At 50.1% G+C, this 23721-nt stretch overlaps 2 protein-coding genes and 2 pseudogenes across 3 annotated transcripts in view; 3 read left to right on the top strand and 1 right to left on the bottom strand.

Moving 5' to 3' along the window:
- The window catches only part of LOC117096507 (aggrecan core protein-like), a 443073-nt gene that overhangs the window by 367099 nt on the left and 52253 nt on the right, over window positions 1-23721 (top strand). The gene's annotated exons all lie outside the window — the stretch shown is intronic.
- Window positions 69-5815, top strand: LOC117096564 (glutathione S-transferase theta-4-like). The gene is made up of 5 exons (XM_033234000.1): window positions 69-277; window positions 567-654; window positions 2770-2920; window positions 3864-4040; window positions 5499-5815. The coding sequence occupies exons 1-5, from the start codon at window positions 154-156 to the stop codon at window positions 5694-5696; spliced, it is 738 nt and encodes a 245-aa protein (XP_033089891.1). The 5' UTR covers window positions 69-153; the 3' UTR covers window positions 5697-5815.
- LOC117096595 lies at window positions 8963-11258 on the bottom strand (annotated as a pseudogene). The gene is made up of 2 exons (XR_004442537.1): window positions 11050-11258; window positions 8963-10740 (listed from the first exon to the last, which is right to left on the bottom strand). The product of XR_004442537.1 is annotated as a growth hormone-inducible transmembrane protein-like (transcript).
- On the top strand, window positions 13875-22052 carry LOC117096726 (annotated as a pseudogene).

Below are 23721 nucleotides of genomic sequence, written 5' to 3'. Positions count from 1 at the left end.
CTTCCTGGCCTTATGACAACACAAAGGGAAACAAGAAGTTTCCCTGGGGAACACAGGGTCCTGGGTCCAGATTGGAGAGGGCACAGGGCCAGGGACTCTGGCCAGACATAGGCCCAGGTCTGTGGCTGGCCAGCTGTGGCTGTGGGGCCCGGCATGTGTCTCAACATGGCCCTGGAGCTCTACATGGACCTGCTGTCAGCACCCTGCCGTGCCGTCTACATCTTCTCGAAGAAGCATGACATCCGGTTCAACTTTCAGTTTGTGGATCTGCTGAAAGGTCAGTTCCCACTGCTACCCGGCAGGCCTGGTCCTGGGGGAGGCAGGGCACACACATTGGGGCTTGTTTTTTTCTTTTTCTTTTTCTTTTTCTTTTTTTTTTTTTTGAGACAGAGTCTGACTCTGTCACCCAGGCTGTAGTGCAGTGGCATGATCTTGGCTCACCGCAAGCTCCACCTCCCGGGTTCATGCCATTCTCCTGCCTCAGCAGGAGGCATTTGTGTCTCTGGGAGTCTCAGTTCTCTCTCCCCTGGAGTCCCACAGCCTCAGACCTTCCCTGCCCCTCCCAGGTCACCACCACAGCAAAGAATACATTGACATCAACCCCCTCAGGAAGCTGCCCAGCCTCAAAGATGGGAAATTTATCTTAACTGAAAGGTAAGTCTTCCCCAGGGCCCTTGCACCATCTGTCTCTGCTCCTCCTGGGAGACACGGTGCAAGCATTTATCTATTTCACCATGGAAAACCTCACACATACACTAAAGGAGAGTGAATACTAACTAATGAGGGGCATGAGGAACCCCACAAACTCATTGTCCAGCTCTGACTGTTGCCAACTTGGGGTCCATTTTACATCATTTCTGTTCCCCTGCTTTCCAGATACCCCAGCATTCCAGTCATAAATGTTTAGGCGCCAGCTCACACCTGTAATCCCAGCACTTTGGGAGACTGAAGTGGGTGGATGGCCGGAGCTCAGGAGTTCAAGACCAGCCTAGCCTGGACAACATGCCAAAACCCCCATCTCTACAACAAATATAAAAATTTGCCAGCGTGGTGGCCCACACCTGTAGTCCCAGCTGCTCAGGAGGCTAAGGTGAAAAGACTGCTTGAGCCCAGGAGGCAGAGGTTGCAGTGAGCCAAGACTGAGCCACTGCACTTCAGCCTGGGCAACAGGGCGAGACCCCATCTCAAAAATAAAAATAAGTAAGTAAATAAATCAATCAAATGTTTAGGAACATACCTCTCAGAGATAAGAGTTCTTTAAAAAAAAAAAAGCAACAAGATGGGCACGGTGGCTCATGCCTATAATCCCAGCACTTTGAGAGGCTGACACGGGAGGATCGCTTGAGGCCAGGAGTTCATGACTGCAGTGAACTCTGACTGCGCCACTGCACTCCAGCCTGGGCTAGGAGAGAGGGTAGGATCACTACATTACCATTAAGATACCTCACAAAATTAACAATAATTCCTGGATTTCATCTAATGTCTGGCACCTGTTCAAAACTCTCTGATTATCTCCTAAATATTTTCTTGGCAGTTTGTTTGAATCAGGATCCAAACAAGTTCTGAATCTTGCAGCCGGTTGCTTTCTCTCCCGCCACTCTCTAATCGGTAGCTCTCTCCATGCCCTGACCTTTTTACCTTGGCAAGGTTGCTGTTGATGATAATAAAGGAGCCCTTGTCCTGTGGAGGTTCCCACACCAGCCATCAATCAGCAAGGCCTAGGACACCCCTCCGAAGCATGTCTCCCTTCCATCCCCTTCCCTCTGTCCCCATGACCTCCACCATTCCCAGACACCACAACCTTCCCGATACTTGCTGGCCCCACTGTTGTCCATTCTGCCCCCTCGGGCTCACCCTCCATCCAGCACCAGAGAGATGGATCCTGTCATGCCCTGGCTTATATAACACCTAATCTTACGGATTAAGTCCATAACCTCCCTGCATCTCCTGGGCTACCTCTGTGGCCTCCACAGTGTCTCTTGCTGCCTCACCACTCCCCAACCACCCCCACCCTCCTTCCAGTTGCACCCACCTACTCTCCATTCTTCAGATTCACCTTGCTGCCCTTACCCTGGTATTTCAGCACGTGTTTTTCTTCGTTGGTTTTTTGAGACAGAGTCTTGCTTTGTGGCCCAGGCTGGAGTGCAGTGGCACAATCTTGGCTCACTACAACCTCTGCCTCCCAGGTTCAAGCGACTTCTGTGCCTCAGCCTCCCAAGTAGCTGGGATTACAGGTGTGTGTCACCACACCCAGCTAATTTTTGTATATTCATTTTAGTAGAGACAGGGTTTCATCATGTTGGCCATGGTCTCCAACTCCTGGCCTCAAGGGATCTGCCACCACTCCCAAAGTGCCAGGACCACATGTGTGAGCCATCGTGCCCGGACTGTTTCTGTTTTTCAAAAAGGACTTGCTACTTCACCCAAGCTGGAGTGCAGTAGTGTGATCTTGGCTCACTGCAGCCTCAGATTCTTGGACTCAAGCGATCCACCCGCCTCAGCATCCTGATTTGACTCGTGTTGTTCCCCTTGCTGGCCTACTCTTTGTTATACCACCAGCCCCCAACTCCTACTCACCCTGCAGGGCTCCTTCCCTGCCCTTACTGACTGTCAGACAGACAGCTCTGGTGAAGGCCTTTCCCGGGGCCATTTGGGCTTCTCCTTCCTTGCTTTGGAAGCCCCAGCAGTTGGGCCCAGTGCACACCAGGGTAGTTGACGCAGTGCACTCAGGAAGGCAAGGGCAGTGCCCCTGACCAGTCCTTTTTGCAGTGTGGCCATCCTCTACTACCTGTGCCGCAAGTACAGCGCTCCATTACACTGGTACCCGCCAGACCTGCACACACGTGCCCGTGTGGAGGAGTTCATGGCTTGGCAACATACGGCCTTTCAGCTGCCCATGAAGAAGATAGTCTGGCTCAAGGTGAGCAGGATCACTTCCAGGGCCTGGGGCAAGGGCACAAAGGAGTCAGGGAGGCTGGAGGCCAGTTCTGGCCCTGCTGATTGCCAGTGAACTCTAGTAAGTAAGTCTCCCTCCCTCTCTCGGCCTCATTTCCTCAGCTCCTTCTCCTGCCTGCCTTACGGAGCTGTCAGGAGTGTGGACTGAAACAATGGGCATGAAAGGGTCTTATTAGGGTGAGGGGAAGGGCATACAGGAGTGGCTGATATGACTCACCCAGGACAGCATTCGAGGCATTTCGTTCTGAACTAGAGAATCTCAGCGTCGAAAGGCCCACAGAAGGCCGGGCGTGGTGGCTCACAACTGTAATCCCAGTACTTTGGGAGGCTGAGGCAGGCAGATCACTGGAGGTCAGGAGTTCAAGACCTACCTGGCCAACATTGTGATACACTGTCTCTACCAAAAATACAAAATTATTCGCTGTATGTGGTGATGGGCACCTGTAATCCCAGCTACTCAGGAGGCTGAGGCAGGAGAATAGTTTGAACCCAGGAGGTGGAGTTGGCAGTAAGCCAAGATTGTGCCATTGCACTCCAGCCTGGGCAACACAGTGAGACTCCATCTCTAAAAAAAAAAGAAAGAGAGAAATAAAAAAGAGAAGAGAAAAGGCCTATAGAAAATTGGAAGATGACAAATAACCAGTACATGTGTTCCTACTTCGAATTCTATGCCTGTGATAGGCATCACTAACCAATCACAGGATTTACACCTGCTGAGCTCCCCAAATCCTTGTGAACACATGGTTCCCAGCAACTTCCACCAATCAGAACTGCTACAAGAGGTGAAACTACTTTATGTCCTGGGAACTGTCCAGTATCTATCCAGCAGACAAGAGTACAGAGACCTGGCAGGGCAGGTGGCCCTGGAGTGCAGCCTCCTCTTCCCTCCTCTTCCCAACCCTGGCCAGTTGCTGATCCCAAAGATAACAGGGGAGGAAGTTTCAGCTGAGAAGATGGAACATGCAGTGGAAGAGGTGAAGAACAGCCTGCGGCTCTTTGAGGCGTATTTTCTGCAGGATAAGATGTTCCTCACCGGGGACCAAATCTCACTGGCTGACTTGGTGGCCGTGGTGGAGATGATGCAGGTATGGGGTGGGGTGGAGGAGGGTTAGACCTTGGGCAGAGGTGGGAATCCTCTGTGACCAGTGGGGCCATCACTTGAGGATAGGCTGGAGAGGCGGGAAAGGCAGGTGGTGCTGCCACGGGGGCTGTGGGAGCCAGGTCTGGGGGCCTGAACTCAATCTGGGGGCAACAGGAAGCACAGAATGTTATCAATCAGGGAGGATCACAGTTCTCCACATTTGACAAAGATTCTTCGGTGTGGGAAGAGCTGGAGGGTGAGCCTGGGATAGAGAAGAACACTGCATTTCCTGGTCAATCCACCAGCATCCCAGATACCGCCTCCTCTTGTTGGACTCTCCAGGAAATGTTCACTGGTGCCCTGGCGTTCCTTCTGGCCCTGCCTCTTTCCCAGAGTTCCAGACAGACAGCTATAGAGTACAGCTCTCCTGGCTGGGTCTGAGGGGCATCCACTGCATTTGGAGGCACACCTGAGTGTGGGGCATTTATGTGGCCTCTCCATGCAGGGGAGGGTGACCAGTTCTGCCTCTCAAGACACTGGCCAGGGTCTAAACTGGCCATCCTGCACACCAGCTAGGGCACTGCACACTGACCAAAGAGACTAATTTTCATATCAGCCAGAGCTAGGCCCAGGAGGAGGCACCTGGGATCCTGGTGGCTTGGCCCGGAAATGCAGTGTTCCTATCCTCATCCCAGAGATCTCTGGCTGATATGAAAATTACTCTCTTTGGTCTGTTTGCAGTGCAGACCAGCACCAGGAAAACTCATTCTGGCCTGCCCCGAGGGCTCAGACATATGCTTCGCCCCCACCCCTTACATTTCACCCACCACCCACCCCTTCTTGGGCTTCCCAAAGACCTTGGGTGCAAGGCCAAAGTCCAGGGTAGACTGTCTTAGTGAGCCAGCCAAACTGCAGGGTAGACTGTCTTAGTGAGCCAGCCAAACTCCGGGGTAGACTGTCTTAGTGAGCCAGCCAAACTCCGGGGTAGACTGTCTTAGTGAGCCAGCCAAACTGCAGGGTAGGCTGCTTGCCAGGTCTCCCATTCTAGCCCCTGAGTCTGATCATAGTGGGAGGCTAAACATGGGGAAAAAAACCTGAGTTCTCTCCCTCATGCACATATACACCCCTGGGATAAAGGGTTTCCTTGGAAGAAGGCAGAATTCATGTGAGGTCGCAGGCTGGAGAAGTGGGAGCTGCCTGGGCCGGGAGCCCTCTCAGCATGGTCCAGAAAGCTTAGAACAAGAAGACCAGTGACCAGAGACCCTGGGGGATTCCGGATCCTCCATCCCCAGCTACATCTAGTACATAGTCTGTAACCCAATGCTCAGGCCTTAGGCGTCAGCAGCCTAATTTTTTGCAGAGGCAGATGTTGCTGGGGCCGTGGGGGGCTGAGGCTGTGGGAGAGGACCCAGGTGGGGCTGGTCCCCAGGCTGACCACATCTTCCTCTTTGTCTATCCATAGCCCATGGCAGCCAACTACAATGTCTTCCTCAACAGCTCCAAGCTAGCTGAGTGGCACATGCGGGTGGAGCTGAATATCGGCTCTGGCCTCTTTAAGGAGGCCCACAATCGACTAATGCAGTTGGCCGACTGGGACGTTTCCACATTGGATCAAATGGTCACACAGAAAATCTGTGAGTTTCGGGAGAAGTACTTGTGATCCTAATTGCAGCCATCCTGCAAGGCCTGGCTGGCTTAGCAATCTGAGCCACCTTCCTCAAAGGAAATGCTAAAAAAGAAACCTGTTCTTTGCCTAATAAAGAGCTGGAACAACCATCACAGCTGCTGAGCAACAGATAGTTGGCACATGCACAAGGTCTGATATGGGAGTCGGTGGTAGTTATAGATCCTTCCAGTTTCCAAAAAGAATTTTAAAAGTAAAGGGTTTAATATGGTTACATTGTCAGTAATAATACCCCACTTTCAGTAATATATAGAAAAACTACAGAAGATCATCAAAGAAATAGAGGACTTGAAAAGCACTATAAACCAATCGCACACACTAGACATGAACAAAATGTTCTACCCGACAAGAGCAGAATAAGCATTTTTCTAAAGAGCACATGGAATATTCTCCAGTATAGAGCGTATAATTGGTCCTAAGTCTCAAATTTAAGAAGATTGAAATCATACAAAGTATGTTCTCTGGACACAATGCAATCAAGTTAGAAATCAAGAACAGAGAGAAAAGTGGAAAATTAACAAGCACATAGAAATTAAACAACACACTCTTAAACAACCAGTGGGTCAAAGAAGAAATCACAAGGGAAGTTAAAATGTATCTTGAATGAATAAAAATGAAAACACAACATGCCCAAATTTATAGGATGCAGCAGAAGCAGGGCTAAGAGCAAAATTTATAGCTGTAAACACATAAGTTAAAGAAGAACAATCTTGAATCAATAACCTAACTTTATACCTTAAGGAACTAGAAAAATAAGAGCAAACTAAAACCAACACCAGTAGAAAACAGGAAATAATAAAGATTAGAATGGAGATAAATGAAACAGAAAATAGAAAAGCAATAGAGAAAATCAATAAAACCAAAAATTGGATCTTTGCAAAGATCAACAAAATTGGCAAACCCTTACTTAGAATAGCCAAGTGAAAAAATTAAGGCTCAAATTATTCACCAAGAAAGAAAGTGCAGGCTGGGTGCAATAGCTCACACCTGTAATCCCAGCACTTCAGAAAGCAGAGGCAGAAGGATCACTTGAGGCCAGGAGATTGAGACCAGCCTGGGTAACACAGTGAGACTTTTTTCTAAAAGAAAAAAAAATTTTGTTTTTAATTAGCTGAGTGTGGTGGTGCACGCCTGTAGTCTTAGCTTATTGGGTGGCTGAGGTGGGAGGATCACTCGTCCAAGAGTTCAAGGTTACACTGAGCAATGATTGCACCACTGCACTCCAGCCTGGGCAACACAGAAAAACCTTATCTCAAAAAACGAACAAAAACAAAAACAAAAAAATGAAATAGAAACCAGAAAGAAATAAAATGGAGACATCACACTGGTCATAGAGAAATACAAAGGTTTAGAAAGAAATACTATGAATAATTATATCTGAACAATTTAGACAACCTAGATGAAATGAGAAAATTTTAGAAACACAAAATCTACCAAAACTGACTTAAGGAGAAAGATAAAATTTTAATAAACTTGTAACAAATAAAGAGATTAAAATATTAATTATTTTTTAAAATTCCATAAAGAAAAGCCAGGACCAGATGGTTTTACTGGTGAATTCAACCAAAAGCTTGAAGAACTAACACAAAGCCTTCACAAACTCTTCCAAAAAATAGAACAGGAAGAAATATTTTTCAACTCATTCTATGAGGCCAGAATTACTCTGACACCAAAGAGAAAAAGACGTTACAAGAAAATAAAGTCACAAAGCAATATCCTTATAAATATAGATGTAGAAATCCTCAGCAAAGTATTAGCAAATCAAATACAGCAGCATATTAAAAGGATTATACACCTTGACCAGGTAGGATTTATCCCAGGAGTACAAATGCAGTTCAACATAAAAAAATCAATTGGCCGGGCGTGGTGGCTCATGCCTGTAATCCCAGCACTTTGGGAGGCTGAGACGGGCGGATCACGAGGTCAGGAGATCGAGACCATCCTGGCTAACATGGTGAAACCCCATCTCTACTAAAAAATTTTTTTAAAAATTAGCTGGGCGTGGTAGCGGGCACCTGTAGTCCCAGCTACTGGGGAGGCTGAGGCAGGAGAACGGCCTGAACCCGGGAGGCAGAGCTTGCAGTGAGCCGAGATGGTGCCACTGCACTCCAGCCTGGGCGACAGAGCAAGACTCCGTCTCAAAAAAAAAAAAAAAAAAAAAAAAAAGCTTTTCTTGAGGGACTGTGCTAGGCTCTACAGCCACAAACACCATGGAGGAAGCTGTATGCCCATTAGAAGCCCAGAGCCCAGAGCAAATCCTCACCCTCATTGGAGCTGGATGGGAACACAAAACTATCTGATAACTAAGATGCAATTTTACATCTTTTACCTTGTTTAATCCTCACAGCCACCCCGGTGAGTAGCATTATTATCCCCATTTTGTAGATGAAGAAAAAAATTCTTCAAGGGGAAGGAATCCTCAGAGTAGCATATGAATGAGAGGCAGAACCGGAGTCAGGACCTATATCTTGTCTTTTCCTCCCTAAAACTAGAGAAGTACCCACAACCAGGCAATGTTTTTGGTGCAGAGGAAGCAGTAGTGAACAAAATAGACAAAAATCTCTACCTTTGGTGCTCACATTGTTGTGGAGAAAGACAAACAATAAGCACAGTAGAGAAGTAAAAATTAGAATGTTTTGCTAAAAAGTCCATACAATTGAATATTATTCAGCCATAGGAAGGGATGAAGTACTGTGATATGCTACAACATGGATGAACCTTGACAACATTATGCTAAATGAAAGAAGCCAGTCATAAAAGGCCACATATTTCATTATGAATGAAATCTCCAGAATAGGCAGATACTTCCTATCCACAGAGGTAGAAAGTAGATGAATGGTAACCAGGAGCTAGGGGAAGAGGGAAAATGGGGAGTCACTCTTTATTGGGTACAGAGTTTCTTTTTGGGGTGATGAAAATGATCTAGAATTAGATAACTGTGATGTGACAAAACTTGTTAATATACTAAAAACTACTGAATTGGTTTTAAACCAATTGAATTTGAAAGTATACTTTGAAAGGGTGGATATTATGGTACGGGAATTATATATCATAACGAAAATAAGATTACATTGTTCAAAAGCATATGGAAGCAGCTACAAAAATATGAAACATAAATTGTGACTCTCTATTCTAAAGCGTAGAAATTGAATATTTATCTCAAGATATAAAACAAAAACAAAGAAAGCTAAAAACCCTTCCATTTGGCCATCTTGGAGTAAGACCTGCCGCAGTCCAGTGCCTTTTTTTTTTTTTTTCATGAGTATACTATTCGTATTCTGGAAAAAGCAACATATTTCATGCTTTGAATATTTTCTCTTGAGAATAGTTTTAAAGTTATTTCCTTTTGTAACATTCAAAAGTAAAACACACATATATAATTCCATCAAGGATTCTCTGTATGATTAACATTCTGTACTTTCCTAACAAGTCAAACATGACCACATCTATATTGGAAAGACAGCACTGAGAAGCAACAGCAGGAGAATGCATCATCTGTGTCTGTTTCAGGATTAACAGTTTTGTTAAGTTCAGCAGATGAATGTAACAATGATCATTTGTTTCCAAATACCCAGGTGTTTCTTACTGGCTCCTCACTAATCAATCACATACCTGATAAGACCTAAGTATTTTTAAAAAAGACTGCAGGTGACTCCTTCTCTCTGGTCCCTTTACCAAAGCCCCAAATCACTTATGACATTAATTACAATATTCTGCACTCCAAAAACTATGCAAACACAGGTTTGCTAAATTTTACCTACTTAGCAAACCTACTAAATTTTAAAGTAGAAAAAACACATTCTCATGATACAAACTTTAGTTTTCACATTCACTAGAACGTTTTAAAAGCACTCAAACATGAGAATTGAAAATGTGTGTGCTTATTTGGGAGTGGATTACTGCATTTATTCTCCAGATAAAAAAAGCAGACCTGAGGCATCACATTACTGGAACATTTAAACATGATGACATGTTCTTATCTTCTAAACTTCAACGAAAGCTGCTTGTACAAATATTTAATGCATATCTGCCCCATTAAACAAGCAAGATGTTTGATGTAGCAGAGAAGCCAGACGCTGAGTCACTTCATTTCTTTCTGTTGCTTCCAGTTGCTAGCATAGTTGCAACTCGTATAAATATCTTTAATGTATCCATGTAGATATTCAGCATCGAGTTAATGGGATCATATTTTGAACTCCATATGCTGGTAACACTTCTGCACGCTTGATTACTTTCTGGGTATCATACAAGAGGAACATGCTGAAAAGAACTAATCCACCATACATTGCCACTGAGTAAAGAGTGGCACCAGCCACAGTGGTAGGTGGAAGAAACATAGATCCCAGTGAGGACACAAAGAGGAAACCCAGGCCCACTCCCAGGGGCGCACCCATGTCCAGAAACTTTTCACTGGGCGCACACACGGCCACAGTGGAGAGGCCTCCCCCAATGCCAGCTGTGTACCATGCAGCTCTGATGAGAAGAGGACCCCTAATATTGTCAGAGGAGCCACCACTGCACCCATCACACCAGAATGTAGCAACCAGGCAAGATGCTTTGGGCCTGGGCTCTGGTCATATGGTATTGATCGTACCAGCATTCCAGCTCCAACCATGGCTGCAAAGGTCATACCAACTGTCACCAAAGAGCCTCTCATCATGAAGTTCATGAGAACAGGCGTTCTGCTTATTGCTATGGCAGACAAAGCTGTTAAACCAATACTCCCTGCTAAGTACATACAGGTGGAATGAATTCTATCCTTCACATACTGAGGCCAAATTACAGCCTTTTCAATAGCTCCAATCTCATTAGACAGTCCCAACCCATAGCAGCACAATGCTCCAAGACCAACAGCAGCCTCTCCAGCAACAAACCATCTTCCCATCTGATCAATTTTAAATATTTTTTCCATCGATGGTTCAAATGCTGCCTCTTTGAGTTCTTGACCAGTTCTCCCACGCCGGATCCCAAATCTTGTTTTGGTGGCATATTCCCTGCTGGGTGTTAACAGCCATTGATTCTTTGTGATGGAATTCTTTTTTTTTTTTTTTTTTTGAGGCGGAGTCTCGCTCTGTCGCCCGGACTGGAGTGCAGTGGCCGGATCTCAGCTCACTGCAAGCTCCGTCTCCCAGGTTTACGCCATTCTCCTGCCTCAGCCTCCCGAGTAGCTGGGACTACAGGCGCCCGCCACCTCGCCTGGCTAGTTTTTGTATTTTTAGTAGAGACGGGGTTTCACCGTGTTAGCCAGGATGGTCTCGATCTCCTGACCTCGTGATCCGCCCGTCTCGGCCTCCCAAAGTGCTGGGATTACAGGCTTGAGCCACCGCGCCCGGCCAGTAATGGAATTCTTCACAACAGGGGAGGCCTTGGTGAAAGCTGGGTGGAAAACCCTAGAAGGTAGTGTCTGGAGACACACTAGCCTTGCAGCCAACATGGTGGTGGTGCACCAGGTCTACCAAGCAGATCTGAAATGCTTGGTCCCCGGTCACCTTCGCCACGTAGTTTCCCTTCCGGGCCCCCAGCACGCTCCTTACAGTCTCCCAGTGCCTTTTACTCAGCCCGACAGCCTAGCCTATTCTTTGGATGAAATCCTGAAGCTTCCACTCCTGTTTGACTGTTGGGTGTAAAGTTATGAGTGACCATATTGGGGGAAGGGAGGAAAACTCCCCATGAAAGTGTATCCTGGGAGCCTGAGGAGAGACTTTGACCTAGGTATCAGAATGTGATATGCCTTATTGTCCCTATCTCCTGGTCCACACATACGGCTTGGAAGGCGGCCATGTTTTATATCGTGTGATTTCCAACCAATGAGCTGCTTGGCTTCTTCAACAAGAGCCCAGGTAGAGATTGGTGTCTAGAAGAGCCCATCAGATTCTAGAGAATCAGCCCTTTGGCAGTTGAAACTCCCCTGAGAAGATGTCATAAGGTCCTCAGGGTCAGACACAGAGAGAAGGAGACATTGGGACAGAGAGAAGAGTCAAGAAAAAAAACGTGCCTTGCAGTCTGTGAGGAACAGGGTGGCTCCCCGTGGCCTCCAGCCCAGGTTCTGGATCAAAGCTCCTCCAGGTTTAAGGCGCATTTGGATCGCCTGAGGATCTTATGAAAATACAGACTCTGTCTGATTCAGTAGGTCTGGGTTTAGGGGTGGGAGCCTGGTAGTATATTTCTAACAAGCTCCCAGGCAAGGCTGCTGCTGCTGCTGATCTAATGACCACAGTTTGAGGCTGGACAGAGTGGCTCACACCCGTAATCCCAACACTTTGGGAGGACAAGGCAGGAGGGTCTCTTGAGGCTAGAACTGTGAGACCAGCCTGGGCAACATAGCAGGACCTCGTCTCTAAAAAACAAGAGAGAAGAAGAAAAAGGAAAAAGAAGACTAGAGTAGGAAGCAGCTAGGCCACATATCTCTTTAATGGAGAAAAGAGTTTTTTTCTTGAGTAAATTTGAGTGTAACCATGCTCCTTGTCAATGACAGTAACTTTAAATGTCAAGAATGTGAGAGAGGCCGGGGTCGGTGGATCACATCTTTGTAATCCCAGCACTTTGGGAGGCTGAGGTGGGAGAATCACACTTGAGCCCAGGAATTTGAGGCCACCCTGGGAAACAAAGTGCAACCCCATTTCTACAAAGTCAAAAAATCAGCTGAGCATGGTGACATGCTCTGGTGGTCTGAGCTACACAGGAGGCTGAGGCAGAAGGATTGTTTGATCCCAGGTCGAGGCTGCAGTAAGCTAAGTTTGTACCACTGCACTCACTCCAGCCTGGGCAACAGCAGGACCCTGTCTTTAAAAAAAAAAAAAAAAGGAATGTGAGAGACCAGGGGAAGGTGTGGCCCTGGGGTAGGGGCTGGGAGATGGGAGAACAGCTGTTAGTGGCCACATCACTGCCCAGAGCAGACAGTGCCTTATCCACCCTCATGAGCTCTTCGGACTCCTTGGACAGGACTAGCTACACAGGAAAATGTGGGGACCCTTATTTTTAAATTGTTTTTTTTTTTTTTTTTTTTTTGAGGCGGAGTCTCACTCTGTCGCCCGGACTGGAGTGCAGTGGCCAGATCTCAGCTCACTGCAAGCTCTGCCTCCCGAGTTTACGCCATTCTCCTGCCTCAGCCTCCCGAGTAGCTGGGACTACAGGCGCCCACCACCTCGCCCGGCTAGTTTTTTTGTATTTTTAGTAGAGATGGGGTTTCACCGTGTTAGCCAGGATGGTCTCGATCTCCTGACCTCGTGATCCGCCCGTCTCGGCCTCCCAAAGTGCTGGGATTACAGGCTTGAGCCACCGCGCCCGGCCTAAATTGTTAAGAATGTCAAGATGGCAACAGCAAAGCTTTAAACCAAGTGCATGGCCCTGCTGCGTTGTAGGCCCACAAGGCAGGCAGACTGGTATTCACGTCCTTGTATAGGCCCCTCCCCTTGAGTGTGGCTGGGGTCTGTGCTCTGTTGCTTGGAAGCAAGGCTTATCCCTAAGCCTTGTTTTCAGGGAGGTGGATTTGAGAGCTGTTATCCCACATCCTTGCTTGGTGCCCTGTGAATAAATCTTTTCTCTTTTGCAAAACTCCTATCATGTTGATTAATTTACTGTGAGATGCCAGGCATTGTTGTAAAACCTCCAGGTAGGCCTCACAGGGCCTCAGCCATCTGGGGGAGGCATTAGCTGGACTGTAATAAATACGACTGGGGAGGGACAGCTCTTTCCTTCATGAGGTGTGGGGCTGGCAGTCCCCCAGGCAGCCAGCTACCCTTCCTCTCTGGCCTCCATCCTGGGCACTGAGCCCAGGCACTGGGCAAGGAGGCTGCTGCACCGCCTTTCTTCTCTTCCCTTTTAGTGGGAAATATACCTGCAGCCTAGATTCCCAGAAAGGGGTGGTGAGGCAGCAGACACACCACTGATTGACCCAAAGTTCTCCAGAGCCAACGGATGAGTGAAGAGGGCATGGCCGGACTCAGGGCTCCTGGTGTGGTGCACTGCTGCAGGCTCGGTGACCCAGCAGTTCCTGCCCAACCCCCACCTAGCCCCAGCCGTTGCTGCCTGCCACCCCCACCAGCCATTCCTGCCCACAGTTCCTGTTTCTGGGCCTGTCCCCGGGGCCTGTCCCCAGGACCCGTTCCCTAGGTTTAGGTCTGCCCTTCCACACCCCACCCCATTGCCCCTGCCATGGGTCTGGAGCTGTACCTGGACCTGCTGTCCCAGCCCTGCCATGCAGTCTACATCTTCGCCAAGAAGAATGGCACCCCCTTCAGGCTTCCCACAGTGGAGCTGACTAAAGGTGGGCTGGGCAGCTGGGCCCAGGGTATACCGGCTGCGGATCCCTGCCTGTCCACACTGCTTTGCAGTCGGGCCAGGAATACAGACTAATATGAAGAATCAGACTCTCCAATGTGGAAACTATTGCATAATTTTCTATTTTATTATTTTTACCTTTTGGAGACAGGATCTCTTTTTTTTTTTTTTTTTTTTTTTTTTTTTTTGAGACGGAGTCTCGCTCTGCCGCCCAGGCTGGAGTGCAGTGGCCGGGTCTCAGCTCACTGCAAGCTCCGCCTCCTGGGTTTACGCCATTCTCCTGCCTCAGCCTCCCAAGCAGCTGGGACTACAGGCGCCCGCCATGTCGCCCGGCTAGTTTTTTGTATTTTTTAGTAGAGACGGGGTTTCACCATGTTAGCCAGGATGGTCTCGATCTCCTGACCTCGTGATCCGCCCGTCTCGGCCTCCCAAAGTGCTGGGATTACAGGCTTGAGCCACCGCGCCCGGCCGACAGGTTCTAACTCTTATCACTCAGGCTGGAGTGCAGTGTCACAATCACGGCTCACTGCAGCCTCGACCTTCCAGGCTTAAGCGATCCTCCCGCCTCAGACCCTCAAGTAGCTGGGAGTACAGGTGCCTACCGATATGCCTGGCCAATTTATTGTTATTATTATTATTACTGAGAGGAGGTCTTGCTGTGTTTCCCAGGCTGGCCTAGAACTCCTGGGCTCAAGCGATCCTCTTGTCTTGGCCTCCCAAAGTGTTGAGATTACAGGCATGAGCTGCCATGCCCCGCTGGTTGTCTATTTTAATCGAGGCTTTATCTTTGCTTTGTGAATACAAAACATTCTTCAAAATACAGGTTAAGAGAGGGCAGAGCAGGTGCAGAAGGAGGGTAGGGAAATGGAGTGGGGCCAGAATATCTTCACTGCATGCGCTTGGAAAAAACAATGAAACTGCCTCTTTGTTTCCTAAGTAAAATAGTCCCTGTCTACCCCTGCCTGTGTCTCTTCCACTTTTTTATTATTTATTTATTTATTTATTTTTTACAGGGTCTCACTCTGTAGCCCAGGTTAGAGGGCAGTGGCATGATCCCGGCTCACTGCAGCCTTGACCTCTCAGGTTCAAGCCATCCTCCCAACTTACTGCTCCCAAGTAGAGTAGTTGGGACTACAGGCACGTCACCGCGCCCAGTTACTTTTTTTTTTGGTATGTGTAGACACGTGATTTTGCCATGTAGACCAGGCTGGTCTTGAACTCCTGAGCTCAAGTGATCTGCCTGCCTCAGCCTTCTAAGGTGTTGGTATTACAGACATGCACCACCGTGTCTGGCCCTGGGTCTCTTCCATTTTTATGTGTTTCTTGGTATTCTGCTTTTGCTTTTTCCTGCATCTGACTTGCTCTATCGCATGGGGGTTCTCACCCCTCTACTCCTAGAGGCTAGAGGTGGGAGGGCCCTGTGGCAGGGCAGTGGGGGAGGCCAGCCCCCTCACCCTGAGCTCCAGTGTTTGCTGGCATAGAGAGATGCAACTGGAGCAGAATTCAGTGGAGGAGGCAGGACTATAACTGGGCAGTAGGACAGACAGCAGAGTCAGAATCCCCTGGGCAGGCCAGAAGGAGGCCCCTGCTCAGCTGACCTTTCACAATTGCTGCCCTTGGTAGCCCTTGCTGACCTTGGTACAACCAGCGTGAGCCACCTGCTGCAGAACAGGGGCTGGACATGGAGGCAGTTTGTGGAGGGAGAATGGGCAGAGGTGTGCATGTCCATTCAGCAGAAGGGCAAAGAGGCCCACATGTAGGCCTATGATCAGACTGGAGCCTGGCTCGATTGAGGTCCTCTGATCCAAACACATTAACCAGGCACCTAATGCAACCACCAGCACCGGCCTGAAGTGCTAAAGTGAGTCAGACCTGGGAACCCCCAGCGGGGAGGCAGCCTTGAGAGTTTGGCATAGGAAAGGAAGAAGAGCTGAGCCACTGGAGGCTGAGTGGCTGAACGGGGCAGGGATTCCCAGCAAGAATGAGGTTGGTCTGACGGTTGGGAAAATGTGTCGCTGGGTCTCTGGGGTGTAGACAGGTCACCCAGCCTGGTCAGAAGGGCCTAAGTCACCAGCTGGGATAGGAAGCTGAATCAGAGGGGGCAAGCCTAGAGCTCAGGGAGGAGGCTGGAGGGGTCTGACCTATGGATGGAACTGACTGGGGGTGGGGTGTGAATTACAGCTCCAGGGAATTGTCCTTGACCCATGTTTCAAGGAGCTGGACACAGGAAAGGCGGACCTCTGATGGGGTCAGGGTCTGTGATCCAGTGACTAGCAGAGAGGCCTCCTCTTCCCTGATGCCTCCCAGACAGGGGCCTCAGAAAGCTGGTGCTGGGATTTTGGGGTGTGGGTGGGCAGAGACCTCAGAGAACTCAGGGTTCTCCCCACTCACCTCTCTGATCTCGCCTGCAGGCCAGCAACACAGCGTTGCTTTTGCCCAGGTGAACCCTCTGAGGAAGGTGCCAGGCCTTGAAGGATGGGGACTTCACCTTGGCTGAGAGGTTACCGGTCCCTGGGCTGCTGCCAGGCCTTGTGGGGCCAGTCAGTCATCTGTCTGTTCACTGTTGATGGCTTGGATCATGGACTGTGGGCTCTGCACCAGCCCCAGGGTGAAGAATGGGCTGAGGCAGGCAGAGGTGCCCAGTGTTGAGAGGGGAGGGGCTATAGAAGTCCCCTCCTGCATTGTACAAATGAGGAAACTGAGGCTGGAGGAGGGGAGGGACTTGCAGAAGGCCAAAATGCCCAGTCTGCTTCCAGGCCTCCTCACCACCAGCCCAGCCCTCTTGAAGGAAGGAGAGTGCTAAGTTTCGAGGAGCAGCTGTACCAGGCATCTTAGTGCTACCATTTTGCCCACAAACCCTGTGGGGCAAGTACTGTTTCCCTGGAGAGTCGAGGGACCACTCAGCGAGCTTCAGTGGCTACTTGCTAAACATCCACCAGGGCCAGACCCCATTTCAGCCCTGGGGCTTGAGCAGCAAATGTGTCTACGCCCTTCCCCTCATGGGATCACATTCCATTAATACAACGGGAGCTGACAGTAACCCATGTAAACATGTAACATATCAGATGTGGATGGATGCCATGGAAAAAATACACAGGGTAAGAGTGGGGGCATGTGTCGCTATGAGTAGGATATTGAGGGAAGACTCCCTGGAGGAGGTGGCATCTGAGCAGAGAGCTGTAGGAATGCGCAAGGCATGAGAGGAAGGGTGTTCTGGCTGGAGGGAAGAGTAAGGGTGAAGGCTCCAGGTGGGACAATGCGTGGGGTGCAGACTGGAGAGCAATGGGCCAGGGCAGGTGCAGTGAGCAGGAAGAGCAGGAGGTCAGGACAGAGGGTAGCATGGGACACTGGGAAGGCTTTGGGTCTTACTGCAGGTGGATTGAGTCGTCAGAGGGTTTTGAGCAGAGGGGAACTGTGATCTGACTTGCGTCATAAAGGATCCCCTGGTGGGGGTGAGACAGCTACTGCAGTCATCCAGCACGCAGCGCTGGAGCCCCAGACCAAGGTGGTGGTGGTGGTGCAGGGTTGAGGGGCGGGGTGGTGGTCGGTTCTGACTTTTCTTGAAACTCTAACTGCAGGGTTTGCTGAAGGGTCGGAGGTGGGCGGGAAAAATGAAAGCCAAAAACGGCCTCCAGGTTGGTGGCTGCATGGTGGCGTCCTTTACCGAGGCCACACAGTGCCTCCGTGGTGGAGCTGGATTCACATTCAGAGCCTGGGATCACTGGAGGGTCCGACACCCACAGAGGCACGATGAGCTCTGGGGGTCACACTGCACAACGCTTCACCATAGGTGGACAGGGGATGGGACGGGGTGGGAAGCAATGCTGCCATGTCACCTGGAAGGTTCTCTCCTGCTGGCCTTGCTCCTGGCCCTGTCCATGCTTTGGATATGTTGGGGAGATACCCAACTTGCTCTCATTCTTTGGACTCACACTGGGTGCCCCTTCCTCCTGGAAGCCTTCCCTGATCCCCTGCTGAAGTTCATGATATTTTGTTTCTTACTTCCTGCCCTTAGTTCAGATGATAGTCTGGCCCCGTGGAGGGCTGTGTGACCCTGGGCAGTTACCTAACCTCTCTGAGCCTCACGTTTCTCCTCTGCATCATGGGGATAGTGAAAATGCCCCAGAAAATGCCTGAAGAGTGATCAGGGCATGCCTTCTGCCCCTGCCATGTCCCCTCAGTGTGGCTATCTTGCTGCATATGAGCTGCATGTACAAAGCGCCTGACCACTGGTATCCCCAGGACCTGCAGGCCCGCACCAGCGCGCATCGGTACCTGTCATGGCAGCACACGGTCCTGCAGAGTAGCTGCTGCTGGGCCATGTGGCAGAAGGCGAGCCATGGAGGGCAGGGACACCTCCCAGGATGCCCAAGGGATGGTGCTTTCACTTTACAAAATCCTGTTTAGACCTGAGACGAAATCCTGGAATGCCAGAGACTGCCTAATTCACTCAACTTGTTTCATAGAAAGGAAACCAAGGACCAGAGCCAAAGAATGATTCCCCTAAAGTGCCTTAAATCCTGAGCTATGAGCAGTTAATCCTATGCTCTTTGCATACTCTAGGTTGCCTGGGAATCTTGCCTTTAGGGGGAGAAAACAAACAAACCCTCACTTTGCTACACACATAATTCCTAGATGGAGAAGTATTAAGTGAAAGAAGACAAACTAGGAAGAAGTGAGGAGACATTTCAATAAATGTTCGTCTGATATCTGCGTATGAAAGGACTTTCTAAGCCTCAGAACAGTGGGAGGGGCTCAACACAGAAAAAACCAATACACGCCAGCTGCGGGGCTCAGGCCTGTAATCCCAGCACATTGGGAGGCAGAGGCGGGTGGATCACCTGAGGTTGGGAGTTCGAGACCAGCCTGACCAACATGGAGAAACCCCATCTCTACTAAAACTACAAAATTACTCGGGTGTGGTGGTGCGTGCCTGTAATCCCAGGTACTCAGGAGGCGGAGGCAGGAGAATTGCTTGAACCCGGGAGGTGGAGATTACAGTGAGCTGAGATCACGCCATTGTACTCCAGCCTGGACAACAAGAGCAAAACTCTGTCTCAAAAACAAAACAAAACAAATAAACAAACAAAAAAACATACACAGACATAACAAACAAAAAAACATATGTAAGAAAAAATTGATTAAACATAAAACAAGCAAAAAATTGGGAGGGATCTTGGTAAAAGATATGTCAGAAGGAAGTGATGTTCTTTAGGATGCTCTTAGAAACCCGTAAGACAGGCCTGGCGTGGTGGCTCACCCTTGTAATCCCAGCATTTTGGGAGGCCAAGGTGTGCAGATCACTTGAGGTCGGGAGTTTGAGACCAGTCCCGGTCAACACGGTAAAACCCCCTCTATATTAAAAATACAAAAATTAGTCAGGTGCGGTAGCACACTCAGGAGGCTGAGACAGGAGAATTACTTGAACCTGGGAGGTGGAGGTTGCAGTGAGCTGAGACTATACCACTGCACTGAAGCTCCAGTCAGAGCGAGACTCTCTCAGAAACAAACAAACAAACAAAGAAAAATAAGAGAAAACCCATCAGACAACGAGACAGGGAAAAAATGAGTCACAGTTCACTGCAGCCTAGAATTCCTGGGCTCAAGCAACCCTCCTGCCTCAGCTGCACAGATAGCTAGAACTACAAGCGCACACCACAACACCAGGATTCCTTTTTTTTTTCTGTAGAAAATAAAGAAGGGAATCTGGCTATGTTGCCTAGCCTGGTCTTGTACTCCTGGACTCAAGCAATCCTCCCTTCCTGGCCTCCCAAAGTGCTGAGATTACAGGTGTCAGCCACTCTGCCTGGCCACAATTTCAATCATATTTAAAATGTACAATTCAAGTGATTTTGCCACACTAATCAGAGACTTATGTTTAAGCCACACCAACAGATTTCCATGTTTTAAATAACACATTTTGCCACCCCCTGGTGAACAGTGGCTCACCATCGGCACAAGAGGCTACACAGGCAGATGTCAGTGGGGACCAGGCGGGGACAGGAAATGTCGTGAACCCAAGGGTGCCTGCCCAGCCCCACTTGCGCCCTCACCTGTAACCACATCTCCTGACTGCCCAAGAGAAGCGCAGATTTTCATACTGAACATAAAATTGCCTGACTTCGAAATGGTGGCAAATCATTCAAAAAACATTTAAACTTCCGTTGCATTATTAGGGTCGAACTTGGGGAAGACCCCTATAGGGGTGTGTGTGTGTGTCTGTGCGTTAGGGCTGTTCAGACCTTTAACAGAGCTAGGAACCAGGCGACCATAGCGCGGAAAGCTTAAGGGAAATCCACCCGGTGCTAGGCAAGAGGGTGGGGGAAGCGACAGGGTGTACCCACCACGCAGTTAAAAGACTGGTAGTGCGTGGGGCTACACATAGGATGGGGGCGATGGGACTTTTGGAAAACAGAGCCGGCGCACGTGACTTTTGTTTGCGGAAGCGGGATATACTCTAGGCAGCCAATCGGGGAGCGCTGAGTCTCTGTCCAGCCAATGAGAAGCCAGGTTGCTGTGGCGCCTCGCCCCTCCTCCCTGGTCCGCGAGCCTCGGGTACCCAGAGCTGCTTCTCTCCCAGAGCTGTTTTCCTTTCTCTGCCTGCTATACCCTTCCTAGAGCTAGACAGGAATTTGCCCAACAACCGAGTGCCCGCAGGGCTGAAGAAACGACTCTGCGCCGCCGCTGCCTCTATCCTGGGCAAACCTGCGGACGTGAGCGTGGGCCAGGCAGCACAGGGCGAGGGGAGGTTGGTGGGCCAGGGGTCCAGCCCTGTCCCTGCTCCGCCTCCCCCACAGCGACCCCGACCCTTTTCCCCAGGGACCACTCCCCACTCCTTTCCGCACGCCAAGTTCTTACTTTCCGTGCTCCAGGATCCCGCGGCTCCCCCTCCGCACGTCTTTCCCTTATCGCCCTCCCCAGTCATGAGCCGAACGTGACCTTCAGGGGCCTCGACCTGTACTGGGATCCCTGTCCCCACGAACACTGCGCGTTTCGGCTTTCCCGCGCTTGGGTCGGGTCCCCTAGAGGTAGCCCTGCCGGCCCCAGCTTCAGGTAAAACTTTTCATGTCCCCCTCAGCGCATGCAGGTGACGGTGCGTACAGGCCTGGCCGTGGCGCTGAGCGGGTCCACCGAGCCCTGCGCGCAGCCGTCCATCTCCTCCATCTGCGTAGTGCTGAGGACAACCGCAGCCACAGCGCCCACTTCTTTGAGTTTCTCACCAAGGAGCAAACCCTGGGCCAAGACTGGTGCGTAGGGTAGTGGAGGATCCATTTGGGACTGCCGCAGACTGGAGCCAGTGATCCTGCCTCGGGGAAAAACCCACTTATTGCCCTGCCCAGTAAGAACACATCAGGGTCTGGGGCCCTGGGGCCCCCTGACCCCTCAGGTTCCTGATGGTAGGACTGTGTTCAGCGCGTCCTCGGCCTCGGCGCCCATTCTGGCGGCGCCTGAAGAGCCCTTCAGCCCGCCACGGCACTGTGGAAGCCCCTCTCTGGGCTGGCTGAGGCCGAAGCTGCCTCCCTCTGCTTGTGGGGTGTGGAGGGAGAGGCGCAGGTGGGAACCGGGGCTGCGCTCGCTGGCCTGTGTGAGTTCCGGTGGGCGTGGGATCGGCGGGCCCAGCACACCGCCGGCCCAGAGCAGTGAGGGGCTTAGCACCCGGGCCAGCAGCTGCGGAGGTTGCGCCGGGTCCCCAGCAGTGCCGGCCCGTCGGCGCCCCACTCAAATTCTCACCGGGCCTTACCTGCTTCCCGGCAGGGCAGGGCTGGAGACCTGCAGACCGCCACGTCTGAGCTCCCCACCTGCGGTAAGCTCCCGCGCTGCCTGAGCCTCCCCGAGGGGCGCCGCCCCCTCCTCCGTGGTGCCTGGTCCCATCGCCAGCCCAAGGGCTGAGGAATGCAGGCCCCGCTCCGGACTGGCTGGCAGCTCCACATGAGCCCTGGTGCAGGATCCATTGGGTGAAGCCAGTTGGGCTCCTGAACTGGATGGGGACTTGGAGAACTTTTATATCTAGCCAGAGGATTGTAAATACACCAATCAGCACTCTGTGTCTAGCTCAGGGTTTGTAAATACACCAATCAGCACTCTGTCTAGCTCAGGGTTTGTGAATACACCAATCAGCACTCTGTCTAGCTCAGGGTTTGTGAATACACCAATCAGCACTCTAACTCAGGGTTTGTAAATACACCAATCAGCACTCTGTGTCTAGCTCAGGGTTTGTGAATACACCAATTGGTACTCTGTATCTAGCTAATCTAGTGAAGACTTGGAGGACTAGCACTCTGTGACTCTGACTAGCTCAAGGATTGTAAACACACCAATCAGCACTCTGTCAAAATGGACCAATCAGCTCTCTGTAAAACGGACCAATCAGCAGGATGTGGGTGGGGCCAGATAAGGACATAAAAGCAGGCTGCCCGAGCCAGCCAACTGCAACCTGTTTGGGTCCCCTTCCATGCTGTGGAATCTTTGTTATAAATATTGTTGCTGTTCACTCTTTGGGTCCAGGCTGCCCTTTGAGCTGTAACACTCACCAGGAAGGTCTGCAGCTTCACTCCTGACGCCAGCCGGACCACAAACCTACCGGGAAGAACCAACAACTCCAGACGCACTGCCTTTTAGAGCTGTAACATTCACCACGAAGGCCTACAGCTTCACTCCTGACAGGGAGACCACCATGCACCAGAAGGAAGAAGCTCCAGACACATCTGAACGTCTGAAGGAACAAACTCTGGACACACCATCTTTAAAAATTGTAACACTCACGACGAGGGTCTGGGGCTTCATTCTTGAAGTCAGTGAGACCAAGAACCCACCAATTCCAGACACATTTTGGTGACCACAAAGGGACTATTGGCTATCGCCAAGCAGTGGGACATCAACTATCCCCGAGTGGTGTAGAACCAACGGACCCTTTTCGCTTGCTATTCTGTCCTATTTTTCCTTAGAATTCGAGGGCTAAATACGGGGCACCTGTCGCCAGTTAAAAGCAACTAGCGCAGCCGCCGGACTCTAGATACGGGTGTCAGGCTTTCTGGGAAAGGGCTAACAACCCCCGACTCTTCGGAACTGGGAGGGTTGGTTTGCCTAGAACCAGCTTCCGCTTTTCCTGTACTTCTGGGCTGAGCCGAGGGTTGACTGAGAGGAAGGCCATGCAGCTCCGGGATCCTGACAAGTTGATTGACCCTGCAGCCATGAGTGGAACTCTCAAAGGCATGTCACTCAAGCGAGACTCCCCCATCTATTCTATCTGCCCTAACCCTTGCCCCCTGGGTCCTAATGCCTGCCAGACAAACCTTTTCGCCTCTCTTCTCTGAGGTTGGTCCTGCTTCTAAAAATCGCTCCGTGTCTCTGGTGCTTTTCTAGTTTCTCCTATAAGAATGACTTCTAGTGTAAACTCCAAGACTTTGTTACCTTCTTTAGGCACCCGGGCTCACCAATCAAAAAGACATAATTTTTGCCCAAATCCCTGTTGTGGGGGGACTATCTGGAATTTTAGGGTACCTCAGACTAACAGGCCTAACAAAAGCTATTCCTGAAGCTAAGATATGGGGAGTCTCAGCAATTGTATCCTTCCTATTCATATAAGTGAGGACAAAAGGTGTCACTATTCCAACCCTGGAGATCCATTCCCTCCCTCAGGGTATGGCCCTCCACTTCATTTTTGGGGCATAACATCTTTATAGAATAGGGTAAAGTTCACTTATGGTACAGACATTAGTGG

This window comes from Trachypithecus francoisi, unplaced genomic scaffold, assembly GCF_009764315.1.
Source record: "Trachypithecus francoisi isolate TF-2019V2 unplaced genomic scaffold, Tfra_2.0 Lachesis_group14, whole genome shotgun sequence".
Classification (NCBI taxonomy): Eukaryota; Metazoa; Chordata; class Mammalia; order Primates; family Cercopithecidae; genus Trachypithecus; species Trachypithecus francoisi.
This window is presented reverse-complemented; position numbering and strand designations above follow the sequence as displayed.